General features: G+C 41.4%; 1 protein-coding gene across 1 annotated transcript in view; it reads right to left on the bottom strand.

Moving 5' to 3' along the window:
• The window catches only part of Kmt2c (lysine (K)-specific methyltransferase 2C), a 157,382-nt gene that overhangs the window by 39,377 nt on the left and 90,069 nt on the right, over positions 1–27,936 (bottom strand). The window contains exons 25-36 of the mRNA XM_013027213.1: positions 22,705–22,809; positions 20,886–21,014; positions 20,672–20,704; positions 20,457–20,576; positions 14,316–14,448; positions 13,868–14,082; positions 11,464–11,537; positions 9,518–9,700; positions 7,222–9,132; positions 6,445–6,722; positions 2,720–4,548; positions 1,900–2,011 (exon numbers count right to left, since the gene is read on the bottom strand). Of these exons, the coding sequence (XP_012882667.1) occupies positions 1,900–2,011; positions 2,720–4,548; positions 6,445–6,722; positions 7,222–9,132; positions 9,518–9,700; positions 11,464–11,537; positions 13,868–14,082; positions 14,316–14,448; positions 20,457–20,576; positions 20,672–20,704; positions 20,886–21,014; positions 22,705–22,809 (5,122 nt within the window). The remainder of the gene's footprint in view (positions 1–1,899; positions 2,012–2,719; positions 4,549–6,444; positions 6,723–7,221; positions 9,133–9,517; positions 9,701–11,463; positions 11,538–13,867; positions 14,083–14,315; positions 14,449–20,456; positions 20,577–20,671; positions 20,705–20,885; positions 21,015–22,704; positions 22,810–27,936) is intronic.

The raw sequence follows: 27,936 nt of genomic DNA, 5'->3' as shown, positions 1-27,936 counted from the left end.
TTCTGAAGAACCATGGGAAAAAACCAAAGGACCACTACACACCTACCTGGTAGAGATACCACACTAAAGCACCAGGTGCTCAAAATAACTAATTCTGGGGCCCGAATTTTAAACTAAAGGCTAAATAAAACTGAGCACATCTTTCTAGCCTGACTGCGGGTATAAGGTACAAATGAGTTATAATATTATCAGCAGTATGATAATTGTCTTCAGTAGGAAACTAGTCAATTTTCTATCAAGAGTTGTAGATACCTAATAGGTAACTGCTACTCATTACACTGCAATTACAGGAGTTATTAGGCTCACTGCTAAACTTGTTAATGCATTATAAGCACATCACCAATTTAATCAGTAACTGTGTCTCAAATGTAGGATTTCCTTTGCAATAATGTATGTTTTTATTTCCTGCAGATAAATGTTTTAAGAAAAATGGGATGCTAAAAGTGCCTATGATAGAAAGAGATTGAGAATACATTACAGGGACCAATGGTACCAAACACTGCTCAATAAAGAAAATCATTGAAAACCACTGTTACTGTGTTCTCAAAAGTACCTCTTAATTATGTCCAGAGTATCTTAACAGCTGAAAAGAACTACATGCTAAGGTCTGAAATTCCTCTGAAGCATATTTATTTTAAATCTATGTACATTTTTATATTCAATTCTGAAGTAACTCAGATTGCTTTTTTTTTTTTTGGGTCCGGTCGTGGGGCCTGAACTCTGGGCTTGGACGCTGTCCCTCAGCTCTTCAGCTCAAGGCTAGTGCTCGTCCCTCAGCTCTTCAGCTCAAGGCTAGCGCTCTACCACTTGAGCCACAGTGCCACTTCCGGCTTTTTTCCCCTGCTTATGTGGTGCTGAGGAATCGAACCCAGGGCCTCAGGCATGCAAGGCAAGCGCTCTACCACTGAGCCGCCTTCCCAGCCCACTCAGATTGCTTTTTAACCATTTTTTTTCCAACAAACATTACTCAGGTAATCTGCAGCTTTACGCTTCTTATTGTACTGACAGAGGGTCAGAATTAGCAAAATGCATAACCCATGCAGGAGTCTCACCAAAAGCACAGGCATGCAGGGCCATCCTTAGATACCCTCATTCACTACGTCTGCAGCAGAGAAAAGAAACCTAAATGTAAAAGCTTACTACATAATTGTGATGGTGCTCCTTGATAGAAATCTAAGAAAAACTAGTGTGGCTTTAAGCCTTAGGGGTCAGAATTAATTTCATAATCACTCTAATAATTCTAATAACCCTCTTTTAATACAGAATCTCACTTTTCTCCTAGGCATTAACACAAAACACTTTCCAGCTTCTAATATCCAACTATCCTGTATTGATTCCTCTTCAGTTTCTTTCCTAATTCAATTAATTTGGGGATATTTTATATTAGAGCTGAATGACTTAATACCCCATTATCTTTTAACGGAAAACTCTCTGCCTACATAACCAGTTTTGATTTCCTGATTGATTGAGTCAATCTTCCACATCTTTGTATGATTATTTTATTGGGTTTGCCCTCCTTAATAGTCTACTACATCTGATTATCTTCAACCAATGTAAATAGTCATTTATTTCTATGTTCTATGTTTCAGGTTGTTTGTTTGTTTTTTTTTTTTTTTGTCAGTCATGGTGCTTGAACTTTGGGCTTGGGCACTGTCCCTCAACTCTTCAGCTCAGGGCTAGCACTCTACCACTTGAGCCACAGTGCTGCTTGCTGCTTCTAGCTTTTTCTGCTTATGTGGTGTGAGGAATCAAACTCAGGGCCTCAAGCACGTACTGTACTACTGAGCCACCTTCCCAGCCCTGTTCCAGGTTTTAAAGTGTCTATATGCTCTCTCTAGGGCCAGCAATTAGGCCATGAGCCTTCAGATGTCCAATGAGAAAAAGATCATCTTTACCTACCTGTTCATCACCATGGGCGGCATGCCCAGATTGCTCTGTGCCATCACTTTATTTATGCCTTTCAGGGCCACCATTTTGGCTTTCATGATAGGATCTGTAATTGCATCAAAATCTAAAAAGGAAGTGCATTTTAAAGTTACAGATATCACAATACTTGGTTGAAGTAATACAAACTATTGCAAACTAATAAATTATTTATAGACTCTTTCACCTGACCCTGTAACAATCACTACAGGTTTCTGTAATACATCAGGGAATTATGAGCTGGTAACAACCGTACCCTGAAGTTAAAGGCGTCAGTTAAAACAGGAAGTCTACCAAGTGTACTGATAAAAATGTAAAGGCCATAAAAATGAGAATATACACCCACTAGAATGCTTGTATTTCCATTCTTCAGACAAGGACACTTGTTGACTGTTCTCATACTCAGAGGCAGACATTTTGACTACATGGATCTTTGTTACTATTTTTAAAATTACTAAGCCAATGGGAATGAGGGACTTGTTTGAAAATAAATGGCCAAGTATTTGTTGTACACAAAACAAACTTTTTTGTCATAATTTATCTTCCCATGACTCAGAAATGATAATAATGGCTGGCAGACCCACCTAAGAAGCTGCCTCAAGCTTCTATGAAACGATACCATAAATAGTTTTGAAATTGTATGTGATTTGCAACCAAGTTGTAATTAGAAAGAATTGCTTTCACTTTCAAGTTTCAGGAAGAACAGAAAAATTCTCAGGGTTCTATTCCAAAGGAAATTCCTGCAACCCACCCTAGGGTCTACAGTAATAATTCTGAGACAAAACAGACTTCCTACCAATGTTAGGGAAGAATGGTTCTGACCGCTGACGAATCATGGCTTGCATTTGTCTTTGTTGCTGTTGTTCTTGCCTCTCTTGATCCAAAAGATCCTGCAGAAGCAGAGGCTGTTCCTCTAGAAGGAGAGGTCTCTCTCTATTCTGCTGTTGGGTTAATGTCTGAGGAATCATTAGCTGTTGAGGTCCAGACATGCCAGTGGTACTGGACGGATTTGTGAGAGGCACATTTTGAGTTGTAGGCTTTCCTGTCCCCACACTGTGGTTAACAGTTGACTGAGCCTGAATGAATCCTGGATTTACTTGCACACCCTGAGAAAAAGCATGGTTTGCCCTAGAGACCATTGTTACATTAGAATTCATGGAATTATCCAAGAGAGGGCCAGGTGGTGGCATTAAGGCAGGAGGTAAACTTGCCACACGGCTAGATGGTGAAACCGGCAAAGCTGGTGTGGGAGACCCCAGAGGCCTAATGTCTGAATTGTCAGTCTTTTCATTAGCAAGTAAACGTGAAAGGACAGGAGTGGATCCCATGATATCACAGGTGTTAGTCCCATCCCGAGCGGGCAGTGGTGAGGAGCCTTGCACAGTACTGGTGTTGGAGCCAGCACTTTCTCCACTGGTTCTCTTCTCAAGCAAATCTGGACCAGAAGGCAGCAAAGAAGTCTTTTCTCCATCACGCAGGTCTGGCTGAGCAGAAGCCTGTGAGCATGGAGTGTTCACACAATCTTTACTCTCATCCCCTTTCTCAATGTCACATCTGGCTTCTTCTTTACAATGTGGAGACCCAGTTTCTCTCTTTATCTTCTCACTGGTGGCAGTGGAATTTTTCTGTGGTGAATGGTTATCAGAGAGAACTACAGCTTTGTCTTCTTGCTCCTTTTTTTTTGTTTCAAGAGATACACATGGATTATCTAGCTTATCATCCATCGGAACATTAAGGTCTAGCTCCTCATTAAACATGCTCTTCTTATCCCCCAAGTCAAGTTCTGGGTCTGTGTATGCAATGATATCAAACTCTCCTGACCTTAAGAGGTCATCAAGGTTGGGATCATTTGTTTCCAAATTACCTAAAGTATCCAATTCATCTCCTTTTCCGTCTTCTGGGTCCAAATTTAAATTTTCAAGATCTTCATCATCTAAGTCTTTGACTTCAACACTGTCAAGGTCTTTAACATCTAATTCTTTCACAGAAGGGTCATCAGAGTCTAGTTTTTCTTCTAGACTATCAGAAGACTGGCTGGCTATGTGCAAATTATCAGGTGTTGTTTCAACTGGGGCAGATGTGGACATGGAAGCTTCAGAAAACTCACTGCCCAAGGGATGATTCAGAGGCCTCATAACCATAGAAGTGGGATGAACAGGATGACTTTGTTCTTGTCGAGATGGCGGCACTGGTTCCAAATCAGGATGTGCCTGCAGCTGAGGTGGTAAGCCTTGGGGAGGTCTTCTCATGGCATCTGGATGTCTGGGACCTGGGAAGTCTGGCCGTGGAACGAAGTTTCCATGTCGTGGATGAGGTGCCTCTATCATGCTTCCGGGAGAAGCAGTAAAGGGCAGCCGAGGCCTCCCATCAGGGGCCCTATGCCTCAGCTCAATGAACGCTTGACCTAGTATGTTGTGCTGCTGAACCGGCAGGCCCTGGGGAGGGAAATGCTGGGGAAGCCCAGCTGGATTACTCATTGCTGAGTTACTTAAAGGTCTCGACATTTCCACGGACATTGATCTTCTTAGGTGTGGGGGAATTCCAGATCCTTGCATTTGCTGAGGAGGCACAAGAAAACGATCCTGACTGGACATGGTTCCATGACTACCTCCAGGAAATCCAAATCTGAAACAAACAAGAAAACCAAAGTAAATACTAAAGCATTATGCTGAATTCAGAACTGTGTTGAAAAAAGGAAAAGAAGTTTTAAATTATAGATAAAAAGGATTACTACTGCTAAACACAAAGACTTTTGAAACTGGAATAGACTTTATAGGCATTGGTACATGGCAAAGAGACTGGTATATGGCCACAGGATACACTAATAAACCCATGTGCTTGCAGGAAGTGAGAAGAATAAGATTAAAAAAAAGAAAAAGAAAGGAAGGAACCAGGCACTGGTGGCTCATGCCTGTAGTCTGATCTACTCAGGAGTCTGAGAACTGAGGATCAAAGTTCAAAGCCAGCCTGGCAGCAAAGTCTATGAGATTCATCTCAAATTACCCACCAAAAAAGCCAGAAGTACAGCTATGGCTCAAGTGGTAAGTGCGCTTGCTTTGAGCAAAAAAAAAAAAAAAAAAAAAGCAAGCTCAGAAACAGTGCCCAAACCCTGAGTTCAAGCCTCAGGACTAATACCCTCCACCTCCCCCCACCCTGCAAAAAGACACAACAGGAGAGTAGGCATAGTTTGTAAAGATGAACCATATGCATTATAGGACTATCTTATCTAACCCTAGAAAGAATTACAGGAAATTAAACAAATACAAAACACAGTAACGGGCATAAATTATAACTAAGGTGGAAGAAAAAGGAAAAATAAAGGCAATGATAAATACAAAGATACAGATACTAAGATGAAATGAGCTAAGAATTCTCTCCTTACTGTAAGTAGGGCATACATTTGGCATTGACCACAGTACAAACACTTCAAAAAATGAAACACTGTCAAAATTCATCACTGCTAACTTTACAATCAGATCCCACTACAAAAAGTTCCTAAAGGGAATTGTCCTTTCAATCAGAAAGTGACCATACAAATTTCATATTTTTTTAAATTAAAAAAAAAATTGTGAAAATACTGTACAGAGGGGTTACAATTACATGGGCAAGTTCATATTTTTTTTAAAATAGAAAGAATAGAGATCTGAGGAGAGGACAAATCCCATCGTTGGTCATGTAAGATACCTTGCCATAATGTGTTAGCTACATTTTGGAAGCAGTGATCTGACTGGTATTGATAAACTGTATCCTAATCACTGCCACAATACCAATTAATTCTGAATAACAAAGAGCATGCTGCTAGAATCTTTAAAGTTCTTGGAGGAAGAGAATTTCATGACTTAGTGGAAAACAATGATTCTACCTCACAATGGATAAATAAAAGCAGTAATAATGTTTTGATAAGTAGTAATTCCATTTGTCTAGTACCTTCTAATAGCAATTTAGTTATTTAAATTTTTTTTTGTCAGTTGTGGGGCTTGAACTCTGGGCCTGGGCACTGTCCCTCAGCTCTTCAGCTCAAGGTTAGCGCTCTACCACGTGAGCCACAGCGCCACTGCCAATTTTCTGGTGGTTACTTGGAGATAAGAATCTCACAGACATTCCCCTCCCTGGGCTGGCTTCGAACCATGATCCTCAAATATCTGCCTCTTGATAGCTAGGATTACAGGTATGAGCCACTAGTGCCCGGCTATTTTTTTTTTTTTTTTACAGTACTGAGATTTGAACTCAGGGTCTTATACTTGCTTGGCAGATGTTCTAAGAGTTCAGCCAAGTCCATTTTGCTTCATGTTGAGGATATGGTCTCATGCTTTTGCCCAGGCCAGCCTGAACTACAATTCTCTTTATGATTCCTGAGTAGCTGAATGACAGGCATGCACCACAGCATAGTGCATAAGAGCCTCATGAACTTTTTGCCTGGGCTGACTTTGTAGTAGCTGGGATCAGACTCATGAGGCACTATACCTGTTTGTTTGTTTTTTTAATAGCAATTTACACATGGAAGGAAGTTAAAAGCGTTACCTGAACCCATGAGGTCTCATCCCCATACCAGCAACATCAGGAGGATAGGGTCCACGCTGACCATATCTAGGTCCTAGCGGGGGAACAACTGGAGAACGCACATTCCCAGGGTAGGGAGGTGGAGGTCGAGTGAAAGCCTGGTTGATACTCTCGGGCTGCCAATGTGGAAGGGGCACTGGATGGGGCATTCCTGTTGTATCTTGAGGCCCTTTTTCCTGGCGACTAGCAATCTTCTTCTGCTGCTGCTGCTGGAGGATGATTTCACGTAGCTTCTGCCGCTAAATAGACAAAAAGAAACAAAAATTACTAGAATTTCTGATTGTCAATAGGCTTTTTAAACCTTAAACTTTTGTTATGTGGCTATGGTTATGTTTAAATGTCTAAGTATTTCAAAACTTGATAAACCACTAGTTACATGTACTATCCAGTGAATCATATTTTAAAAAACTGGTAATATGGGTCTTCTTTGCCATATGGCTTAGAGTTATAAGGGTTATATAAGGATTTCCTAACGAATTCATGAAGTAAATCCAATAAATTGGTGTTAATCTTACCAAGTTATTTTTCTTCCTTTATGTAAGTTGAAAAAGGCTATAGACTAAAAAGATAAAAGTTGCTGCTTGATTAAAGAAATAGCTTCTACAAATAGGACATCTAAAACATCTGTAGGGCTGGTGGGTGACTGGGGGTAAAGCACAAAAGCCCTGAGTTCAAACCCCAGGACCATCACCAGAAGAGCAAAACTAAAAAGCCATCTGGAACATGGGCCCTATCTACCTGTCTCATTTTCTCCGTGTCTGCTTGAGACATATTTACAGTGTTCTGTGTGTCAGTTCCTCCTGAGGTTGGCACAGGTCCAGGATGCTGGGGGGCGCTGGGGAACTGCTGCCCTTGGGAACCCATGGCAGGGTTTGCAGACGTGCTGAAGCTCCCCTCCAAGCCAGGTCCTCCCTGGTCGGCAACGTCGTGAACAACTTGACTGGTTCCGAAAGAGTCAGCCTGAGGCCGAGGAGTCCCGGGAGGCTGGTCATACGGATCACGAGCGGAAGACGGGGACACCCGGCTGAATGTGTCGGGAAGGCCAGGTCCCGGTGGCCGAGGTGTTTGGGGACACGTATCAGGTGGCCTTACCAAAGGGCTAGATAAAGCTGGTGCTCTGTTTTGTGCTGCTTGCAGGAAAGGCTCCTGATTTGACACAAGGGCTGGCCTTGCACCTGCAGACCTTGTAAACCCCTCTGAAGTCCGTGGCCGTGGTGTTGCTGGTGGCTGAGAGTAGGAAACGGAAATTCCAGGTCTTGGTGTCCCAGGAGGATGAGCGTACGGATCAGAGTGCCTCTGGTTCGTGGTGGGTGCAACAAACATGTCCGTCTGTGGAGATGGTCTGGGCGTTGGGGGCTGCTGACTGTATGGATCAACAGTGGTAGGCCGGGGAGTTCCAGGAGGTTGAGAATAGGGGTCTGGATTGGACCGAGCCGTTCCTGAGGGCTGGGAATAAGAATCTATGACAGGTCTTGGAGTTCCTGGGGGCTGGGAGTATGGGTCCTGAGATGTTGATCTTGATACAGTTCCAGGCTGGGGAAAAGCCCTTGAAGAATGGGTAAAGGAGTCACTCATTGCTGGATGTGGGGTGAGGGGAGGCTGACTATATGGATCATTTGACTGACCATGAGAAAAATTATCCACGGGTCTTGGTGTCAAGACGGGCCTTTCGTAAGGGTCAACTGACAGTCGTCTTGATGCCTGTGACAGCGATCCGTAGGGATCCTGAGAAGAGGGGGGAGGGTGTAGGGGAGCTTTAAAAGGCCCAGGACCACCATCGAGTGGTGCAGGAGTCAATAAAGGCCTTACATATGGGTCAGGTATCCGTTGTCTCTGAAACACATCTGTCCGAGGAGGTGGCTTAGTAAAGTGATCATTGGTTCCGGCCGTTAGAGGACCCTTTGCAGTTTGCTCTGAAATTAAAGGAGACCTAGGTAGGCCCAAAGGTTTGGGAAACTGATCTGTCATCACGGGTCTGGGCGTATCCGGAGGCTTTGCATAGGGGTCGCTACTTGGTGTGGAGGAAGAACCCAAGTCCCTGGCCGGGGATGGCCTACTGGTTGTTGTCTCACTCATCTGAATGGGCCTGGGTACAGATGATAAAGGCACACAGTTTTCCACTGCTGTGACAGAGTTTTTTCTGGGAAAACTGTGACCCCCAGGAGGTGGTCTAGGGGTACCAACCATTTTTGCATAAGGATCCATTGGAGACAATGGTCGGGGGTTAGAAGATCCAGGTGAAAACATTTGTGGAGAAGGTGGCTGAGAAGGAGACTGAGAAAGAGTCTCCTGAATGGGCACCCGGGAGGGGGTAACAGGAGCCCGTGGAGCTTGTGGCTTAACAAACACATCATCTGAAGGTGTGGGAGCAGGGGTGTTGTGTAGCTGCTTTGAAAACAGGTCTTTATGGAATGTCTGTGCGGGAGACATATTTCCACTGCCTGGCTGAGGTGTCAGAGGACTCTGTGCTCCACTACTTGGAGTATCTGAACCAGATGGAACCAGAAGGTGCTGAGAACCAAGCTGCTGCTGTTGCTGCTGCTGCTGCTGCTGCTGTTGCTGCTGCTGCTGCTGCTGCTCATTCTTTACCTGCTCCAGTTTTTGTGTGGCTTCGATCTTAGCTTGCTGCTTACTTTTCTGACGCATTTGCTTTTGAGATAGAAAATAAAGAACAATCAAAATTGAGAAAGAAAATAACTATCACGAGGGGGCGGGTGAGGAAAGGAGGGAAAGATAGGAGGCAATAGAAAATTAATTTGCCTTATGTCAGTATGGGCCAGATTGCTTCTCTATTAGATTACAAATTCCTGAGGAACAGCAATCATTATTCACTGTAGTATGTGCCATCTACGCCTAGGGCAGTATGTTGTTTATTATGATACTTCACTAAATTTCACAAATCAATTTAAATATATTTTAACTAACATTTCTTATGGTGCATTAAGAACTATATTGTGAAATAATGGAATAAATACCTCTCTTTTCAAAAAGCAAAAGTGTAATCTAAAAAGCAAATAATGTAAGTGCCTCCTACCTGTCTGAATTTCCATTCCTGTTCATGTTCTGATTCTCTTTGCTTTAATGGATCTTTAAAAAGGTCTGCATCCATGCGCACACTGGGGTCGATGGCATCCTGCTGCTGCTGCCTTTTCAAGGAGTCATTGGACATCTGCACTTTATTAATACGTAAGGCAGCTCTGTTATCTCTGGCTTTTTGCTTTAACAAAAAGAGAAAAAAAATGACCTCTCAGAATGTTAGCATGTTCTATATTTGTTTATTTGTAAATACAAGTTAGGTAAAATAGCTGAAATTTATTGAAACAGTAATCTAGAGCTTACAGCCTCTGATCAGAGAGGGCTTGGACACCAAGCCACTTACTTTCTCTCTTCTCAGTGCATTGCATGTTACCCACGACCAGGTATGGACCCCCCTCCCCTCCTCTCTCACTCTTTCCCTCCCTCCCTCTTTCTTTCCCTCTCTTTCCCCCCTTCTTTCCTTCCTTCCTTCCCTCTCTTTCCTGTTGTGGATTTTGAACTCTGGGCCTGGGCATTGTCCCTGAGCAATTCAGCTCAAGGCAAGCGTTCTACCATTTGAGCCACAGCACCATCTGATTTTCTGGTGGTTAATTGAAGAGGCTCAAGGAATATTTTCCTGCTGGGATGGCTTTGAACCGTGATCCTTAGATCTCACCCTCCTGAGTAGGCTAAGATTACAGGTGTGAGCCACTGGTGCCTGGCAGGTATGGACATTTCTATGTACTTTAATCAGCTTAGGAAATCTCATGTAATCTATTTTAATTCTCAACACATTCTTCAACAATGTAATAATTATATGTCCCTTAATATAGAGATAAGAAAAATAAAGGGTCAGAAACTTAGCATTAAAGAAAATCACTGAGAAACATTAAAAATATGTTATTACCTCAGTAAACAAAAGATAAAACCAAATATAGCACATAGGTATACTTGGACACACATATGTACACACAAATGCTCTCTAAATACACTTTATGCAGAGTAATCATGATTGAAATTATATACACTTGGGATCAAGTAGAAAAAGTTTAAACTATTAATATGGATTTTAGTATGATTAAAAATGAAGCAAAAGCCGGGCGCTGGTGGCTCATGCCTGTAATCCTAGCTGCTCAGGAGGCTGAGATCTGAGCATAGAGGTTCAAAGCCAGCCTGGGCAGGAAACTTCATGAGACTCTTATCTCCAATACACCACCAGAAAACCAGAAGTGGCACTGTGGCTCAAGCAGTAGAGCACTCGCCTTGAGCTGAAGAGTGCAGGGACAGCGCCCAGGCCCAGAGTTCAAGCTCCATGACGGACAAAAAAAAAAAAAAAAAAATTAAGAAAAAGGAAGAAAAAAAAAGCAAAGAACTGATTTCAGTGGACAATGTTAATTTGGATCTTTGGGGGAAAATTTCACCATCTGAACTATCTAACTAAATACCCTAACTAATCCCTGTTAAGACCATATTTCAAAATGTCTAGATATGTTTTTTCCAACATGCATTAAGAGAGGGCTGCACATGGTAGCACACACCTGTAATCTGAACTACTAGGGAGATCAAAGATTGGCATGATTGTGTTGAGGCAAGCCAGGCAAAAAGTTCTTAACAAAGAAGCCAAGAGTGGTGGTATATACCTATAAACCAAACTAGGCAGGACTATCAATATCTTAGTTGCCCCAGACAAAACTGTGAGACTATCGGAAAAATAACTAAAGAAAAAATGGGTGGGGGGAGTGTGACTCATATAGAAGAGCACCTGCCTAGCAAGTGTGTGGTCCCTGAGTTCAAACTCCAGCACTGTCCAGCCTACAGCATGGCTGAACTCCCTGTTTTATAAGTAAAGACAATGAAAATAAAGCTTCCTGTTAGTTCAGCAAGTATTTCTTACAATAGAAAAATCTTTATTAACCTAATACAATAAAAACAAGGTGCAAATATTGTGCTTAAATTTTTAAATACCACATATGGTGCTCTTTCCTGAGAGCTTGCTTTTCTCCACAACTTAGCAATTTGCTTTACTCGAGTTGTCCAGTCTGCAAAAGAACAGAGTATATGTTTTCAGAGCAGAGGCCTGGCACAATATAAAAAAACATGAGTGAACTGCTGGCAATTAATCCTAACCAAACCACATTTTCACCTAGTGGTAATTAAACATCTGGAATTACCTAAATTCAACAGTTTTCAAAGCATCAACATGATACTATGAGTGGAAATCGTCACACCTGACCGAGCGCCCATGACTAATGCCTATATTCCTAGCTACTCAGGAGGCTGAGATCTGAGGATCACAGTTCAAAGCCAGCCTGGGGAAGGAAAGCCTGTGAGATGCTAATCTCCAATAAACCACCAGAAAACTGGAAATGGTGCTGTGGCTCAAGTGACTCATCTTGAGCTGAAGAGTTCAGGGACAGTACCCAGGCCCAGAGTTCAAGACTCCCGACTGACCAAAAAAAAAAAAAAAACAAAAAAAAAAACAAAAAAAAGGATCGCAGTCAAAGTGACAGGAAATATACATAAATTTCAAGTTTCGATTTGGGTCTCATTCCAATAGACCTAATGCAATCTCAGTATGTATGTGCAAATATTCTAAATCAGACTACCTTCTGGTTCCAAGAGTTTCTGATAAGATATCCTCAACCTATTAAGTTCTTCAAATAGGATGAAGTTCCTAGTATAGCAGGACAAACAAATTATTTTTTCTTTGTCTCTGTCTCTTTTTCTCTTGGTGGTACAGAGATTTGGACTGAGGACCTCTCACTTGCTAAACAGATGCTACGTTACTTAAGCTATGGTTCCATTTCTTTTTGCTGTGATTATTTTTGAGATAGGATCTTGCTTTCTCCCTGGGCCGTAATGGACTCTGGTCCTCAATATTTATGCTTCCTGCTGTAGCTGGAATAACAGGTAAAAGCCACCACACCCAACTTTCTCTGTTGAGATGGGATCAGTTGAAATTTTATTTCATGTTGGCCCAGGTTGACCTTGAACTGCATTCAAGGGCGAAGTAGCCAAAGTAAAATTGATTCAAGTGTAATACATACTCGTACTCTATAAGATAATATCAGAATGTAAAAGTTTTGTAAATGGTATGCAGCAAACAGAAGTCTATCATTTTGTTTTTGGGTCTGGTCGTGGGGCCTGAACTCTGGGCCTGGGCGCTGTCCCTCAGCTTTCAGCTCAAGGCTAGCGTTCTACCACTTGAGCCACAGCGCCACTTCCAGCTTTTTTTCTTTTTGCTTATGTGGTGCTGGTGAATCGAACCCAGGGCCTCATGCATGCAAGGCAAGCGCTCTACCTCTGAGCCACCTTCCCAGCCTCAGAAGTCTATCATTTTGGCACAAAGGAATTAATCACAAATACCTTTCGCCGGTACTTATATGCAACACAATATGATAAAGTTGTTTGACATACAAAATGAAGCTTGGGTAAGATCACAGTTAATGTCAAATAATAGAAACAATTTACTCCATAATAAAACCAAATTTCAATTAAAGCCAGTAAACATGGAAACTGTTTGACAGATCAACAGTCTTAACACAGTATTCCATGATATCCTTGATTTACAAAATAAAATTATTCCAGAATATTACATCCCTCCCCTCAAAAATCCAGAGTTTTGCTAACATAAGGAGACTTATAAGAATTATGTTCCTCAACTATAGATAATGAATGTGAGAACATTAAACAACCTGAATTCTACTGTTAAATAAAGCAGCATTTGGTTTAGTTCTCTACACAATGAACAAAGTACTGTAGGGAAACTAAACCAAAAAAGGATACACCCATATGGAAAGCTATGTCTAGGTACACCTCTAGAACTTAAAAGAGCTGATCTTCTGACAGATGGCTAAGAAGCTACTGCAAGGTGGAATTTGAATCCACTTTTAAATCAAGGCTTCTCTGACAACATAAATTTAAAATAAGACATTACTGCTAGCAAACATGCAATAATTGACATTTCATTAATCTAAAGTTTTGTCTTCTGGCTAATCAGAAATTCAAAACCACTACTGTCATATCCTCTACATTTCCAAATTGGTGGCAAGGACGGAGGAGGGTCATGAAGGGAGAAGGGTGGCAAGTGAATTCCAATACCAGGAACTGAGAACTTACACTGACCATCATGTGTTTATAAGCATTGCTAGGGAATGAAAACTATTAATATCATTAATTGAAACAACTTTGGAGATATATGCAAATGAGCACAGGACCTAATGCAGTATTTCTGAATTTCTAAGGAATCTTTACCTGGTAGACAATAAAACAAGGTGAAGTCAGTGAAGATACAGTAGATTACACACAAAGTTGATACACATGAGAGAAGGTTGGTAAGATAGAGAGCAGTAATATATTCATGACTCACCAGGGAATTCTTCCTTTAAATTGGGGAAATTAATATTTGTGTAGAGAACTGGAGCTACGGTTGCCATTTCAGCCAGGGCCTCCTCCTTCTCCCACTTTAGCGTGCTCCTCTGGGCATTTGACATGGTATCATTTTCGCATTCCACAGCAGGGACTGATGGAGCCCATGAGCCATTAGGATCACTTCCGATTGCACTGTAGGCTGGGTTTTTATCCCTGGCAAAAAACAAACACCTTCACTTCATCATCAAAAATAACTGGCTAATATCGTGCTCAAGAACCACTTACATTAAGACTTGTGACAAAATAGTTACAAGAACACGTTTGATGATTTGGGCCAAAACCTACAATAAATACAATCATGTACAACAGTTCAAAAGACTGATGAAGGTACAGCAAAAGTTAATATAATCTGAATTCCAAACTAACTAGGGCTTAGTTTTAAATACCTGGCATCAGCGTAAGGGGACTGGGCCACAGCTGGGAAAGTCCCCAATCCGCTGCCCGGAGGCAGAGAGTTATGTGGGAGATGAGGACCGGGTCCAATAAGGCCATTCATGAGTGGCATCCGTGAAAAAACATCTATAGAAAAAAAAATAAAGTAATTCAGCTTGTGTATTGTTTACTCGAGAAGAACAAGGAGCTGAAAAAAAGGTAAGTAAAAAGTTTATATGCTTTTTGAAAGTATTTTTTTCCCCAACATTACATTCTGAACTCTGGTCTCCACCACCATGAGAACTGTAACCAGTTTTGGAAGGTAACTGTACTGGGTGTGTTCAGAAGCTCGGGACTGGATTATCTGCATTAGAAAACTGGAGTGTTCACACGCGGTGTGGGCATTACCTGCAGTCCTCAGCTAGCACTTGGCCAGAAAGTGAACCTACTTAACGCACAGTAATTTCACTGAAACAACCCATCATTTTTATCTTCTCATTACTTATTTTTTCTTTTCTTTAGATCCAAGACAAGAGACTCGAACTTGGTACCTGACACTTTTACTCACTGGGTGGTGGTCTACCAACTGAGTCACACCTTTTCCTTCCTTTCCATTCGAACACTCCTTCCAGATTATTCTTGAGTATCGATTTCATTCTAAATATAGGCATTAGGCAAACTAGACCACATAGTACTTCTCCACAACTCTCAAGTGTATCACTCCAGTATTTATTACTTCTCCACAGATCTAAACCCTTTTAAAAATAGCCGTCTTTACAGAAAGCAGAAAGTGTTCAGACACTGGGAAGGTGGCTCAGTGGTAGAGCCCTTGCTTTACATGCTTGAGTCCCTGGGTTCGACTCCTCAGCACCACATAAGCAAAAAGCAAAAAGCTGGAAGTGGTGCTGTGGCTCAACTGGTAGAGAGCTAGCCTTGAGCTGAAGAGCTGAGGGACAGTGCCCAGGCCCAGAGTTCAAGTCCCATGACCGGACCTCCCCCCACCAAAAAAAAAGGCGGGGGGCTGTGAAGTTGGCTCAGTGGTAGAGTGCTTGCCTTGCATGCATGAGGCCCTGGGTTTGATTCCTCAGCACCACATAAGCAGAAAAATCTGCAAGTGGAGCTATGGCTCAAGTGGTAGAGTGCTAGCCTTGAGCTGAAGAGCTGAGGGACAGTGCTCAGGCCTGGAGCTCAGGCCCCATGACCGACAAAAAAAAAACAAAAAAATCAAAAAGACAATTAACAACAACAGAAAAGCTTTCATATTCTTTCAAAGAGCCTTGCAGAGTAAACAGGATGATTAATGGAAGGATACTGATTGATATATAGCCTCTAAGCTATTATTACTTAGTGCTATGTGTGGCTGGAGACTCACATACTGTCTGTGGTACAAAAGGCAACACACCTATAGAGGATGCTATACTTGGGGTGATATAACTGACTCCTAACTCGATTGCTTTGCCATACTGTTACTGCAATTAAATGAAGAACCCAGAGCAAGGGCACAGACATGATGTGTCATGCAAGATCTATGAACCATATCCTTTGACTGCTCCAAGAATTAGGTGAACTTCGCTCCTGCATATGTGTGAGGACACTGAAGATGATCGCAGACAAGTTTTCAAGCACCTCAAACAAGGCTCTTCCTGCTAAATGCCAGAGTGGACCAACAAGGTCAGGATTCCACAGTGACAAATATGACTCATAACTTCCTGAAAAGGTTAAAGGGTAAGATTGCTGCTTCTATTCAACTTCTGTGAGAAGCAGGTTTCGTTAGGAAACATGCCAAATGTCCTTCATATAATCAGGATAAACAACACAAAAGTGAGAATAAGCTCAGTCCTGCAGCTATAACCAGCACTATCTACTATAAACATTTCACTGATTCTTTTCCTAATGACGAGTGTTTATTATATTCTAAGAGCTTTACATGAATTAACCTGTACACCCACACAAAAGCCCAATAAAACAGCTTACTTTTTACATTTTACATTTTTACATTTTACATTTTTACATTTTAAAAAAAGATTCAAAGAAGATAATTACTGTTCAAGAACATAGAAATAAAATGCAAAGCATCTTTTCTTCATTATTAATTAATTAATTATAATTAAGAGTCTTGCATGTTGTGCAGGCTGGCCTTCAATTGGAGATTCTTCAGCCCCAGATTCCTAAGTGCTAGGATTATAAGCATGCACTACCAGACCTGACTCATCATTAAATTAACACTAAATACACTCTGCCTCACTCTCACAACATTCCTATTGGAGCTCCACTGAGAACAACAGATAACCTTCTGAGAACATCTGATAACCTTGCAAAGTCCTCTGACACTTATACCTTCCAAGTATGTACTCACTCCCCCACTGACTAGAGTTTGTCTGTACTGACCAACACAAAATGGGCGCATAGTCCTCACTCCTCCCCTGGCCTACACCCCTGTTCACTAACACCCAGTCCTTAAAATGGGGGAAAATAAGGAACAAGACCATGTGATCATACTCGTGTTCAGTGCAGGAAATGGAACAATTAATTAAAAAGTCAACTCCTATCTCCTTATAGTGTATTGCTGGAGTCTCTCATCCTTTCCTCCAGTTCAGTGAGCACTCACTACTATGAGAAAGGCCCTATACTTTCATTAGCTTGACTCACTACAACTGCTATGAGTGAGAACAAGGCATATGTCCCATCTCTAACACCAACCAAAAATCAGTCTAGGCCAGGAGCTAGTGGCTCACACCCAAAATCCTAGCTATTCAGGAGGCTGAGATCTGAGGATCATGGTTCAAAGCCAGTTTGGGCAGGAAAGTCTGTGAGACTCCTATCTCCAATTAACCACCAGAAACTTGGAAGTGGAGGTGTGGCTCAAAGTAGCAGAGCACCAGCCTTGAGTGAATAAAGCTCAGGGACAGCGTCCTAGCCCTGAGTCCAAGCTCCACAACTGACCTAACCCCCCAAAAACCCGAAACAGTCTAAAATAAATCCATTGTCCGTCCACTGCTTTGTACAGCGCATGCATGCACATACACATACATGCACACACACACACACAGCGCTTGTCTTTGTCCCTTGATTCAAGTTTATGGCATCATTTTAACCAGCTTGGCTTATACGTGGTTTAATTCATTCTGTGTTGTCCCTCTACCTCCCACCTTCCTCCACTCAGTAACATAACCCTACTTATTCTAATTTCATTGTTTCTCATGCCCATGCCTTCCTTTTGATTATCACTGCAATATCTTTACATGAAGCCTATGTTGAAACTAACCCCCAACCACAATAAACTATTTTGTCTCAAATTTATTTCCAATATTGACCCAGGGCTACCTTGTCAAAACATGTAACAGATGAGATGGGTTAGAGAAATTCATTGCTGTGAGGTCTTCATTGGCTCACAAGCCTGGAGGAGAAAACGCTAATAGTGCCTCTCCCTGGTGCTCATGGTGCTGCCTTCTAAACCTGTCATTCTTCAATTCCTAAGTGTCATCCCACATACAACTGATCATGCTCTACCCTAAACTGGAAGATATATTCTCTAAAAGGGATGTGGCTCAAATGATGTAGTGCCTGTCTAGCAAGCATGAAGCTCTGAAACCAAACTTTAATACTGCTAAAAAAAATAACCCATAAACATTATTCCATGCTTTACTTCCATTATACTTTACTGTAAGTCAAATATATATGAATACACGATGCAGCTGGGCGCCAGTGGCTAACTCGGTAGTCCTAGCTACTCAGGAGGCTGAGATCTAAGGATCCTAGTTCGGATCCAGCCCAGGCAGAAAAGTCCATGAGACTCTTATGTCCAATAAACTACTCAGAAAAAGCTGGAAGTGGCACTGGACTCAAGTGGTAGAGCACTAGCCTTGAGTACAAAGAGGCTCAGGGACGGTGCTCAGACTCTGAGTTCAAGCCCCAGGATCAGGGTTAAAAAAAAAAAAAAAGACTACAATACTTGGGTTGTAAATGCAGGGGCATATGCAATCTTATTACTCATCTTACAACACATTTAAGCATCTAGCCAAAAAATAAACCAATGAACAACAACAGAAAAACCCAATCAACTCTTCAAAAAGAAAAAAAAAAACCTTTCTCTAAGTGAGACTTAAGTAATTTTCATAATACCTAAATACATACTCTAAAATACATACTTCATCTCTAAAATATACTTTCACTTATAGAAAAGGCAAATCATTTTTATAGGCTGAGAAGAGAAATTCAGAGAAGAATTCATAACATTAAAATAAAAAGCATCTGGGAACAAGCAAGGCAAGAAATAGTAAATCAGATGTTGAGTAACTATCAAAGTGGATCTATCTTTAGAAGCTAAACTGGTCAAAACTCAAATATTTCAATTAAGTATATTGTGGACATTTTCATGTATCCATACATGAAAAATTTATCTTTGGTAACAAAGATAATTTGTGTATTTAATCAATTGTATATAAAGGTATCATTATAGTTCTCAATTAATTATATAAACATGAAACAATATCAATAGAGAAGTTATTTTACACAAATTAGCAATACTGTATACCACCACAGAATTCTAAATTCCTTTCAGAAGATTCTTAAGCCTATAGGCCTCAGTCTTCCAATCTATTCCTACACACCTTCTCTTTTAAAATTTATTTTTATTTTTTTGTGCTAGTCTTGGGGCTTGAACTCAGGACCTGGGTGCTATTAATAAGCTTTTGTGCTCAGGGCTAGAGCTCCACCACTTGAGTCACAGCTCCACTTCTGGCTTTTTGGTAGTTTATTGGAAATAAGAGTATCATGGATTTTCTTGTCTGGACTGGCTTTAAAACATGATCCTTACATCTCAAGAGTCTAAGTAGCTAAGGTTACAGATGTGAGCCACCAGAGCACAGCCGAGACTTTAATTCTTGATCAGTAAATTTCAGCTCTCCAGAAAGAAGACAAAATTCAAGTCTTAAACTTACATTTTATATGAGGTGATTGGTATCAAATGCATATTTTAGTCCAGGATCAATAATCAGTTCCTCTTAATTTGTAGGGCTTTTTCTATTTTCTTTAAAATTTTACAATGAGGATTCATTTGGAAACTACATTTTAAATTTTGGGACCAAACTGTTTCTTATTTGGGAGGATAATGTATATACATTGTTATCATGTTAAATAATAAAGTTGTTCTAATTTGGTGCCAAAAACAAAACCTGACAAAATAAACAAATTTCCACCAAAAATTCTTAAGACAGGTTACTATAGTTGGATATGTGTACTGAACACATACTGTGTGGCAGCAAATACAAGGATGGGCACACTGTGACCCTTGTGTGTGTGTGTGTTTTTTCCGGTCGTGGGGCATGAACTCTGGGCCTGGGCGTTGTCCCTCAGCTCATCAGCTCAAGGCTAGTGCTCTACCATGTACCACGTGAGCCACAGCACCACTTCCGGTTTTCTGAGTGGTTTATCGGAGAGAAGAGTCTCATGGACTTTTCTGCCCGGGCTGGCTTTGAACAGTGCTCTTCAGATCTCAGCCGCCGGCGCCCGGTGGGACCCTTGTCTTTTAAGAGCTCACAATCACAAGAGCTAAGCAACCTTAAGTACGGAAGCAGGTATCTATCTGTGCCCACACATTACAAGTCAAAGAGCCTGATGGTAGAAATGGAGGTGTGACTGCCTACTCTGAGGAAATGACAAGAAAACCAATACCAGATCACTGAGAAAGCCAGGTGACAGTAGCCATGATCTTCTAAACAGGGTAGTCAGTATATAAGGAATGACCACTATGAAAGTCAGCTAGGGGGTTGGGACTAAAGGAAGAAGGAGGGAGAGAAAGAGACAGGCACCATTACAACTTCACCACTGCCCAATTCTGGTCCTCAGATGAACCACAGATTTGCAGAGAATTTCAACAAGGTTGGTATGTGACTGAATTGATGGTTACCAAACATGGGTCTTCTATTGGTTTGTGCATGTGGCTAGATATGGCAAAACTCATTTGCATCTCTCTGTGTGTGACTGTACTATAGAACCACGCTTATACAAGTTGTGGGGTAAAATGGGGGAAAATGAAGGGGTGACACTGTCTAAAAAGAATCATACTCATTGTCTGACTTATGGAATGGCAATTCCTCTGTAGAGCAACTTAATAATAACAATAAAATTGCATTTTTGAAAAAGCTGCAACATACCCTGATTGTGCATTGACAACAGCTGTGGTGGAGGCGGGGGCTGTGGCAGTGGAGTCGGCTGACTGGCCGCAGGACTAAGCACTGCAGTAAACAAGTCTTCAACGTCCTTTCCTCCAAGCTCTGGAAAAAAGCACAAGTAAGATTTAGAAACTATTAGAGACATAGTATGGAAAAAAATGTCATTTTTAGAAACTAAAAATTCAGAACACAAATACCTGGAATTTTATATAACTTTCCAAGAATTGCTCCTAAGAGATAAAAAAAGAGAGAAAGAAATATCAACAACAACTCAATATATTGATACAAAACAGCATTTGATATAGAAATTATGAATATAGAAGTCAAATTATAAATAAGCATGCAGAAGTCTTTGAAAGTCATATTTACTCATGTCTTTTAGCAAGCCTAGATGTAGGGCAAATATTTTACCATCTGTGACCATTTTGTCTAGCTCAGGACTGAGGATCCCATCTAGCTGCTCTTCACTTAAAGGTCGTGAACTCTGAGTGACACTTGGCTGAGGTAAGGAGGAAGGGTCACCAGCAATAGGACCAATATCTAAAAGAACAAAATAAGTAAAAAGATGATTTCAGAATACGCACACAAAATGCACAATACTATCGACGTGCATTTCCATACAACTGTATGATTCAAATAGGTGAACAAGGTTTATGGTCCCAAATCAGTCAAGATTCTTTTTTTTTTGTAGGTCCCGTGGGGCTTGAACTCTGGGCCTGGGCGCTGTCCCTCAGCTCTTCAGCTCAAGGCAAGCGCTCTACCGCTTGAGCCACAGCACCACTTCCAGTTTTCTAGTGGTTTACTGGAGATAAGACTCTCATGGACTTTCCTGCCCTGGCTGGCTTTGAACCACGATCCTCAGATCTCAGCCTCCTGAGTAGCTACGATTACAGGCGTGAGCCACCGGCGCCCGGCCAGTCAAGATTCTTATAATAGGAGAGTACATATATAAAGTAGAAAGTATTTAGGAACTTAGGTACCACCCAACTTATCTTTATATCAAAATAAGTTATTTATTGAGAAATAAAAGGCTATACCTGACAACTTGGCAAAGATTAATCTAACCCCCATATTAGGGCAGGAGGCTATGAGATTAATTATATAAATAATTCTTTTAACTTGTAAAACAGAAGTTCCCTTGTACAACTCAATTTTGATGTGCAATTTGAATTTTTGGAAACTTTAGCTGTGCTGTCAACTTTGGAAAAAGTATCCCAGTTTACCGTGTTGAGTTGGCATGGTACAGAAATTAATAGCCATATTGGTCTAGAAATGTTAAACTTAATTTTTTTCCATTTGTACAGGGGTAAGGTCTTATCTACGTGGGTTTGATTACAGAAACTAATAAAGTATTCTCTAAATAATGAAAAAAAATTTTGATGTGCAATAATACATATACAAAATAGGAGGGATAAGTTCCATAAAATTTAATGAAAAGCTACCTAGACACTAATGTTTAACAAACATTCTTTATAAATAATTCCAATTGTAAATTATTTTCTAAAATACTCTCTAGTCACATTCTACCATCTACTTTACTTTCATGCTATTTCAATATTACTTTTAAAGAGTCAAATTTAGTTGTTTATATTGAATCTTATTAGAAACTAATGTTTGGGTAAAAATAAACTACATATTAATACAAAAAACTCTATACATTACTAAGAAAGTCATTGAAAGCACAGTAGCAAGTATACTATGCTTTAGCTGTACACAAAAAGGAAAAAGCAAAGTATGGATTAGTGACAAATTAGCACTACTAGCAAATACGCATGCACCTACAAGCTGTTTCAGCTTAAGAAAGAAGACTACTTCTAGTTAGCGTTCATCCATTGCTCAGTTCTTACCAAATGGGAAAGGTGAACTCCCAACCTGGAAAGTGCATAAATCAAGACCTACAAGACCCAAACCAAATAAAATGGATGATTACCACAGGAGCAGGGAGGGAGGGAGAAGGCACACCAAGAAGAAACAAGGTGTAGCAAAACCTCAAGGCAACATGCCTTAAATCTGACCCAATCAAAAAGACAAGAGAGGACTAACTAGGTCCCCTCCTAAAGCAGGAAAGCCAAGATAGAATAAAATGGTCACTTCTTTGACAAAGTGAAACAAGCAAAAACAAAAAAATAAAACACCCACTTCAGGTAGTGAGAATCACATGAAGCCGGAACTTCCACCCGTGTACACCCACATTACATAACAAAATCAGGCAATCAGTATTCGTATATACCTGAATGATCAACTGATTTTGCAAGGTCATCTGAGATTATTCCAAGAATGTCATCATCTGTGTTTAAGACTTCAGAAATATCAGCTAATGGGTCATCAGCAGTACCTAAATATAGTTAAGAATAAAACTTCAGTATTTCCTTAGACATTAAATTCTAAAGTGACTCACTGGTTCAACCACTTATTTAATAAATACTTCTAGCTTGGTAGTTGCTAAGGCAAGGGCAGGTGAAAGAGACTCAAGATCATCACTTCTAAAGGAATTTTCATAGCAAAGACACTTTTTTTTTTTTTTTGATCGGTCATGGGGATTGAACTCTGGGCTTGGGCGCTGTCTCTCAGCTCTTCAGCTTAAGGCGAGCACTCTACTGCTTGAGCCACAGCACCACTTCCGGTTTTCTAGTGATTTTTATTGGAGATAAGAGTCTCAACGGACTTTCCTGCCTGGGCTGGCTTTGAACCACAATCCTCAGACTTCAGCCTTCTGAGTAGCTAGGATTATAGGTGTGAGCCACCAGTGTCCGGCTGACACTCATATTTTGAATAATCAAAAAGCTTAAAAATTGGGCTGGGAAGGTGGCTCAGTGGTAGAGCGCTTGCCTTGCATGCCTGAGGCCCTGGGTTCGATTCCTCAGCACCACATAAGCAAAAAGAAAAAAGCTGGAAGTGGTGCTGTGACTCAAGAGGTAGAGCGCTAGCCTTGAGCTGAAGAGCTGAGGGACAGCACCCAGGCCCAGAGTTCAGGCCCCATGACCGGACCCCCCCCCAAAAAAAAAGCTTAAAATTTTAAACTTTTTTGTGACATATATAGTGACAACATGAAATTTAGAATAAAGATACATAGACAAGAAAATAGAACTTTAAGAAACAAAACAAAAAAGTCATTGCATTAGTAGCACCTTTAAAAATGACAGCTAGAAACCAAAATAAAAAAGAAAACATGAATTACTTTGAGATTCTTTAAGAGGCGTAAGCCAGGTATAAAACTTCCCCTGGCATTTCTGTTTATACTGATTAGTACTCATCCATTCATCTTTTAAAAAGTGTTTTTGTACTTAAGAACTATGTGAACAGAGTACTTATCAGCCACTGTTCTGCCCAATGCAACAAGATAGCCACGGCTAAAGCAAAGGGCCTACCTCCGCCCAGTAGTAAAGTGGCATCCCTGAAATAAGAAAACAAAAAGCTATCCAGGATGCTGCGTTTGACAAAGCAGGCAGAAAAGTCCCTTTCAAAGATAACAGGACACAGATCTAAATCCGATGGAGTACTATGCTCCAAGATAGCATGGATACTATGGCAGGCACAAAGAAAGCAGCTGCAAAGGCCTGAACAGAGAGGGCTTGTCCACACACGAAGCCAGAGTAGTCAAAGCATCCAAAGGAAAGCTGGAAACAAGCAAGATCGCATAATTTTGTAAATGGCAGTGAAGATTAGTTCACTCTCGTGTGTCAGGGGGCATGGCAGATGTGTGCACAGATGCTTGTTGAAGGAGGGTGTGGGGGCGCTGGTCTGCTGCAGCGAGGTGGGAGGGGGTGAGCACCATTGCTGTCACAGTGGGGAAAGGTGAGGTAAGAGGAGGAAAGTTTTGGACAGATTTCGAGGGAGAGACAGACTTGTGGATGTGAAAGCTGTGAAAGGTGAGGAATGAAAGTAGAAGGATTCTGGGGTTTCCAACCTAGTCAGGTGGAAAAATAGACTGCAGCTCTCATTTCGGCTAGCTTTAGTGATTCTATTAGTCATCCAGTTAAAGTGCAGATGGCTATAAAGCTGGATGTGGTGGCCCCTACGTATAATCTTAGCACTTATGCAAAAGAATCCTTGTGTTCCAGACTAGCCTGGGCTATACAGCAGAACTCACAAAAACAAAAACACTGAAAATTTTAATCCATCACAAGTGTGTTTTTACTTAAGAGATAAAAGAAACAAGCAAAAACCTCTGTGTATCAAGTGATGGCAGCTCGTAACTGCAATTCTAGCTACTTGGGAGGCTGAAATCTGAGGATTGCAGTTCAAGGCCACCCCGAGCAGAAAAATTTGTGAAATTCTTATCTCCAACTAACCACCCCAAAAAAGTTGGAAGTGGAGCTCTGGCTCAAGTGGTAGAGCACCCACTAGTCTTGAATTAAAAAAAAAAAAGCTCAGGGACAGTGCCAAGACCCACGTTCCAGCTGTGGGACCCCCACCAAAAACAAACTTCTGTGAACAAAAACAGTCCTAGTTAAAGTGAACATACACTTCTCAAAAGGAATTCATCAGTAACATAATATTTCAAATTAAAATAATCAGAGAGCTTAAAGAGAACTATTGTCTAGCCAGGCATGGGTTGCTCACGCCTGTAATCCTAGCTACTCAGGAGGTGAGATCTGAGGATCACGGTTCAAAGCCAGCCCAGGCAGGAAAGTCCCTGAGACTCTTATCTCTAATCAACCACCAGAAAACCAGAAGTGGTGCTGTGGCTTAAGTGGAAGAGCACTGGCCTTGAGCTGAAGAACTCATGGACAGTGCCCAGGTCCAGAGTTCAAGCTGCACAACTGACCAAAAACAGAGGGAACTATTGTATAAATAACAAGAATGAAACAAACTGCTGCCAATTCTTTAAGAGGTAATCTAGCTTTAAAGAAACAGAATTCTACTAATAAATTATAACATTAGAAAATATTTTTGGAGGGCTGGGAAGGTGGCTGAGTGGTAGAGCACTTGCCTTGCATGCTTGAGGCCCTGGGTTCGATTCCTCAGCACCATATAAGCAAAAAGAAAAAGCCAGAAGTGGCGCTGTGGCTCAAGTGGTAGAGTGCTAGCCTTGAACTGAAGAGCTGAGGGACAGCGTCCAGGCCCAGAGTTCAGGCCCCACAACCGGAACCTCCCCCCCCGCCGTCCCCCCCGCAATAAAAAAATTTTAGAGCTGGGCGCTGGTGGCTCACACCGGTAATCTTAGCTGCTCAGGAGGCTGAGATCTGAGGATAGAGGTTCAAAGCCAGCCTGGGCAGGAAACTCTGTGAGACTCTTATCTCCAATACACCACAAGAAAACTGGAAGTGGTACGGTGGCTCAAGCGGTAGACAGCACCCAGGCCCAGAGTTCAAGCCCCACGACCAACAAAAAAAAAAAAAGAAAAAGAAAAAATATATCTTTGGCAGTATAGAAATTTGAACTTAGTGCTTCACATCTGCCAGTTCTACCAACTTAGTGCTTCACATCTGCCAGTTCTACCACCTGAGCCATCCCCTGCCTGTAATTAACTTTGTTTTTCTTCTCATGCTGGTACTTGGGCTTGAATTCTGGAGCTAGAACACTGTCTCTCAGCTTTTTTGCTCAAAGCTAGTACTCTACCACTTAAGCCACAACTCCCTTCCAATTTTAATAATTAATTAGAGGTAAGAGTCTCACGGATTTTCCTGAAGGGACTGGCTTCAAAGCTGTAATCCTCAGGTCTCAGCCTCCTGAGTAGCTGGGATTACAGGAGTGAGCTACTGGTACCTGGCATGTAACTAATATTTTTTAAAGACTATGCTTACCAAGAATGTTCCTACCTAAAGTACAAGATTTTCTATCTTAACAACAAATCATTAAAATTATCTAATGCACTATACTGAATAAAATGTAAAAGGAAAAGCACTTCCACTCCTCAATTTTCTATATAAAGGTGAAGAATAGGAAGACTGTGAGAATAAGACATTGGCTTAAGTGTTGAAATGGTGCTGTTTTAGCCCTCCAACATTTGAACTTCTTGCAAAATCATTATCTCTTTAGCAGTTTTGTGGGAGCAAAAATAACATATCAATGTCTTAAGTATCACAATATATCCTGTGCCTAGTATAGTTCTTTTCCTTAGAAAAGTATGGATAATTTCTAAGTCTTTATATATATTTTTTGTCATGGTATTTACAAAATACTCCTTGAAGGATTCACAAGTCTTTTGTTTTTTTCTTTTTTGGTCGTAGGGCTTGAACTCTGGGCCTGGGCGCTGTCCCTCAGCTCTTCAGCTCAAGGCTAGTGCTCTACCACTTGAGCCACAGCACCACTTCAGGCCTTTTCTGCTTATGTGGTGCTGAGGAATTGAACCCAGGGCCTCATGCATGCAAGGCAAGCACTCTACCACTGAGCCACCTTCCCAGCCCAACAATATGTTGATATGGATTAAATGTGGTAAAGTACTGAAAACGGAACAGAACTTTTCTCCCTCACTGCCAGTGCTGAGGTTGGGTGATGTGTGGAGGGCTGGAGAGAAGACTGCTGTTAGTGATTTAAAGAGGCCTAAGTGTGCATAGGTGGTCCCCTCAGTCTCCATGGAGGACTGGCTCTGGGCCCTTCTGTAGATACTATCATCTGCGGGTACTCAGTCCTTGGTCCTTCCATTCTGCAGAGACAGAGTCAACTGCATTTTAGTCTAGCACAGTGCTTAAGAAAATGGTCACTATTTAAATCAAGTAATTTTTTTTCAGTGAAGGACTAACATAAAATGTTTTTCAAAGCTGGGAACTGCTGACTCATTTCTATAATTCTAGCTTCTCAGAAGAGTGAGATCTGAGGATCACAGTTCCAAGCCAGCCTGGGCTTTAAAAAAGTTTGTGAAACTCTATCTCCAATCCACTAGCAAAAAAGCCAGAAGCAACATGGGTGTTGGTGGCTCATGCATGTAATTTTAACTACTCAGGAGGCTGAGATCTGAGGATCACGGTTCAAAGCCAGCCCGGGCAGGAAAAGTCCATGAGACTCTTATCTCCAATAAACTATCAGAAAACTCAGAAGTGGCACTGTAGCTCAAGTGGTAGAGCGCTAGCCTTGAGCTAAAGAGCTGAGGGACAGCGCCCAGACCCAGAGTTCAAGCACCACCACAACAACAACAAAAAGCCAGAAGCAGAGCTCTGGCTCAAGCGATAAGAGTACCAGCCTGGAGTGAAAAGGCAAAGGGACAGTACCCAGCCCCTGAATTCAAGTCTTAATACTGGCACAAAAGGAAAAAAAAGTATCAAAACGAGTTTCTAAAATTAACTAACACATGTAATACCAAAAACAAAAATTGTCAGAAAAATATAAACAGAGCCTGGCGCTGGTGGCTCACGCCTGTAATCCTAGCTACTCAGGAGGCTGAGATCTGAGGATCGAGGTTCAAAGCCAGCCCAGGCAGGAGAGACCATGAGACTCCTATCTCCAATAAACCACCAGAAAACCGGAAGTGGCGCTGTAGCTCAAGTGGTAGAGCGCTCGCCTTGAGCTGAAGAGCTGAGGG

Source organism: Dipodomys ordii, unplaced genomic scaffold (genome assembly GCF_000151885.1).
Source record: "Dipodomys ordii isolate 6190 unplaced genomic scaffold, Dord_2.0 Scaffold101, whole genome shotgun sequence".
Classification (NCBI taxonomy): Eukaryota; Metazoa; Chordata; class Mammalia; order Rodentia; family Heteromyidae; genus Dipodomys; species Dipodomys ordii.
This window is presented reverse-complemented; position numbering and strand designations above follow the sequence as displayed.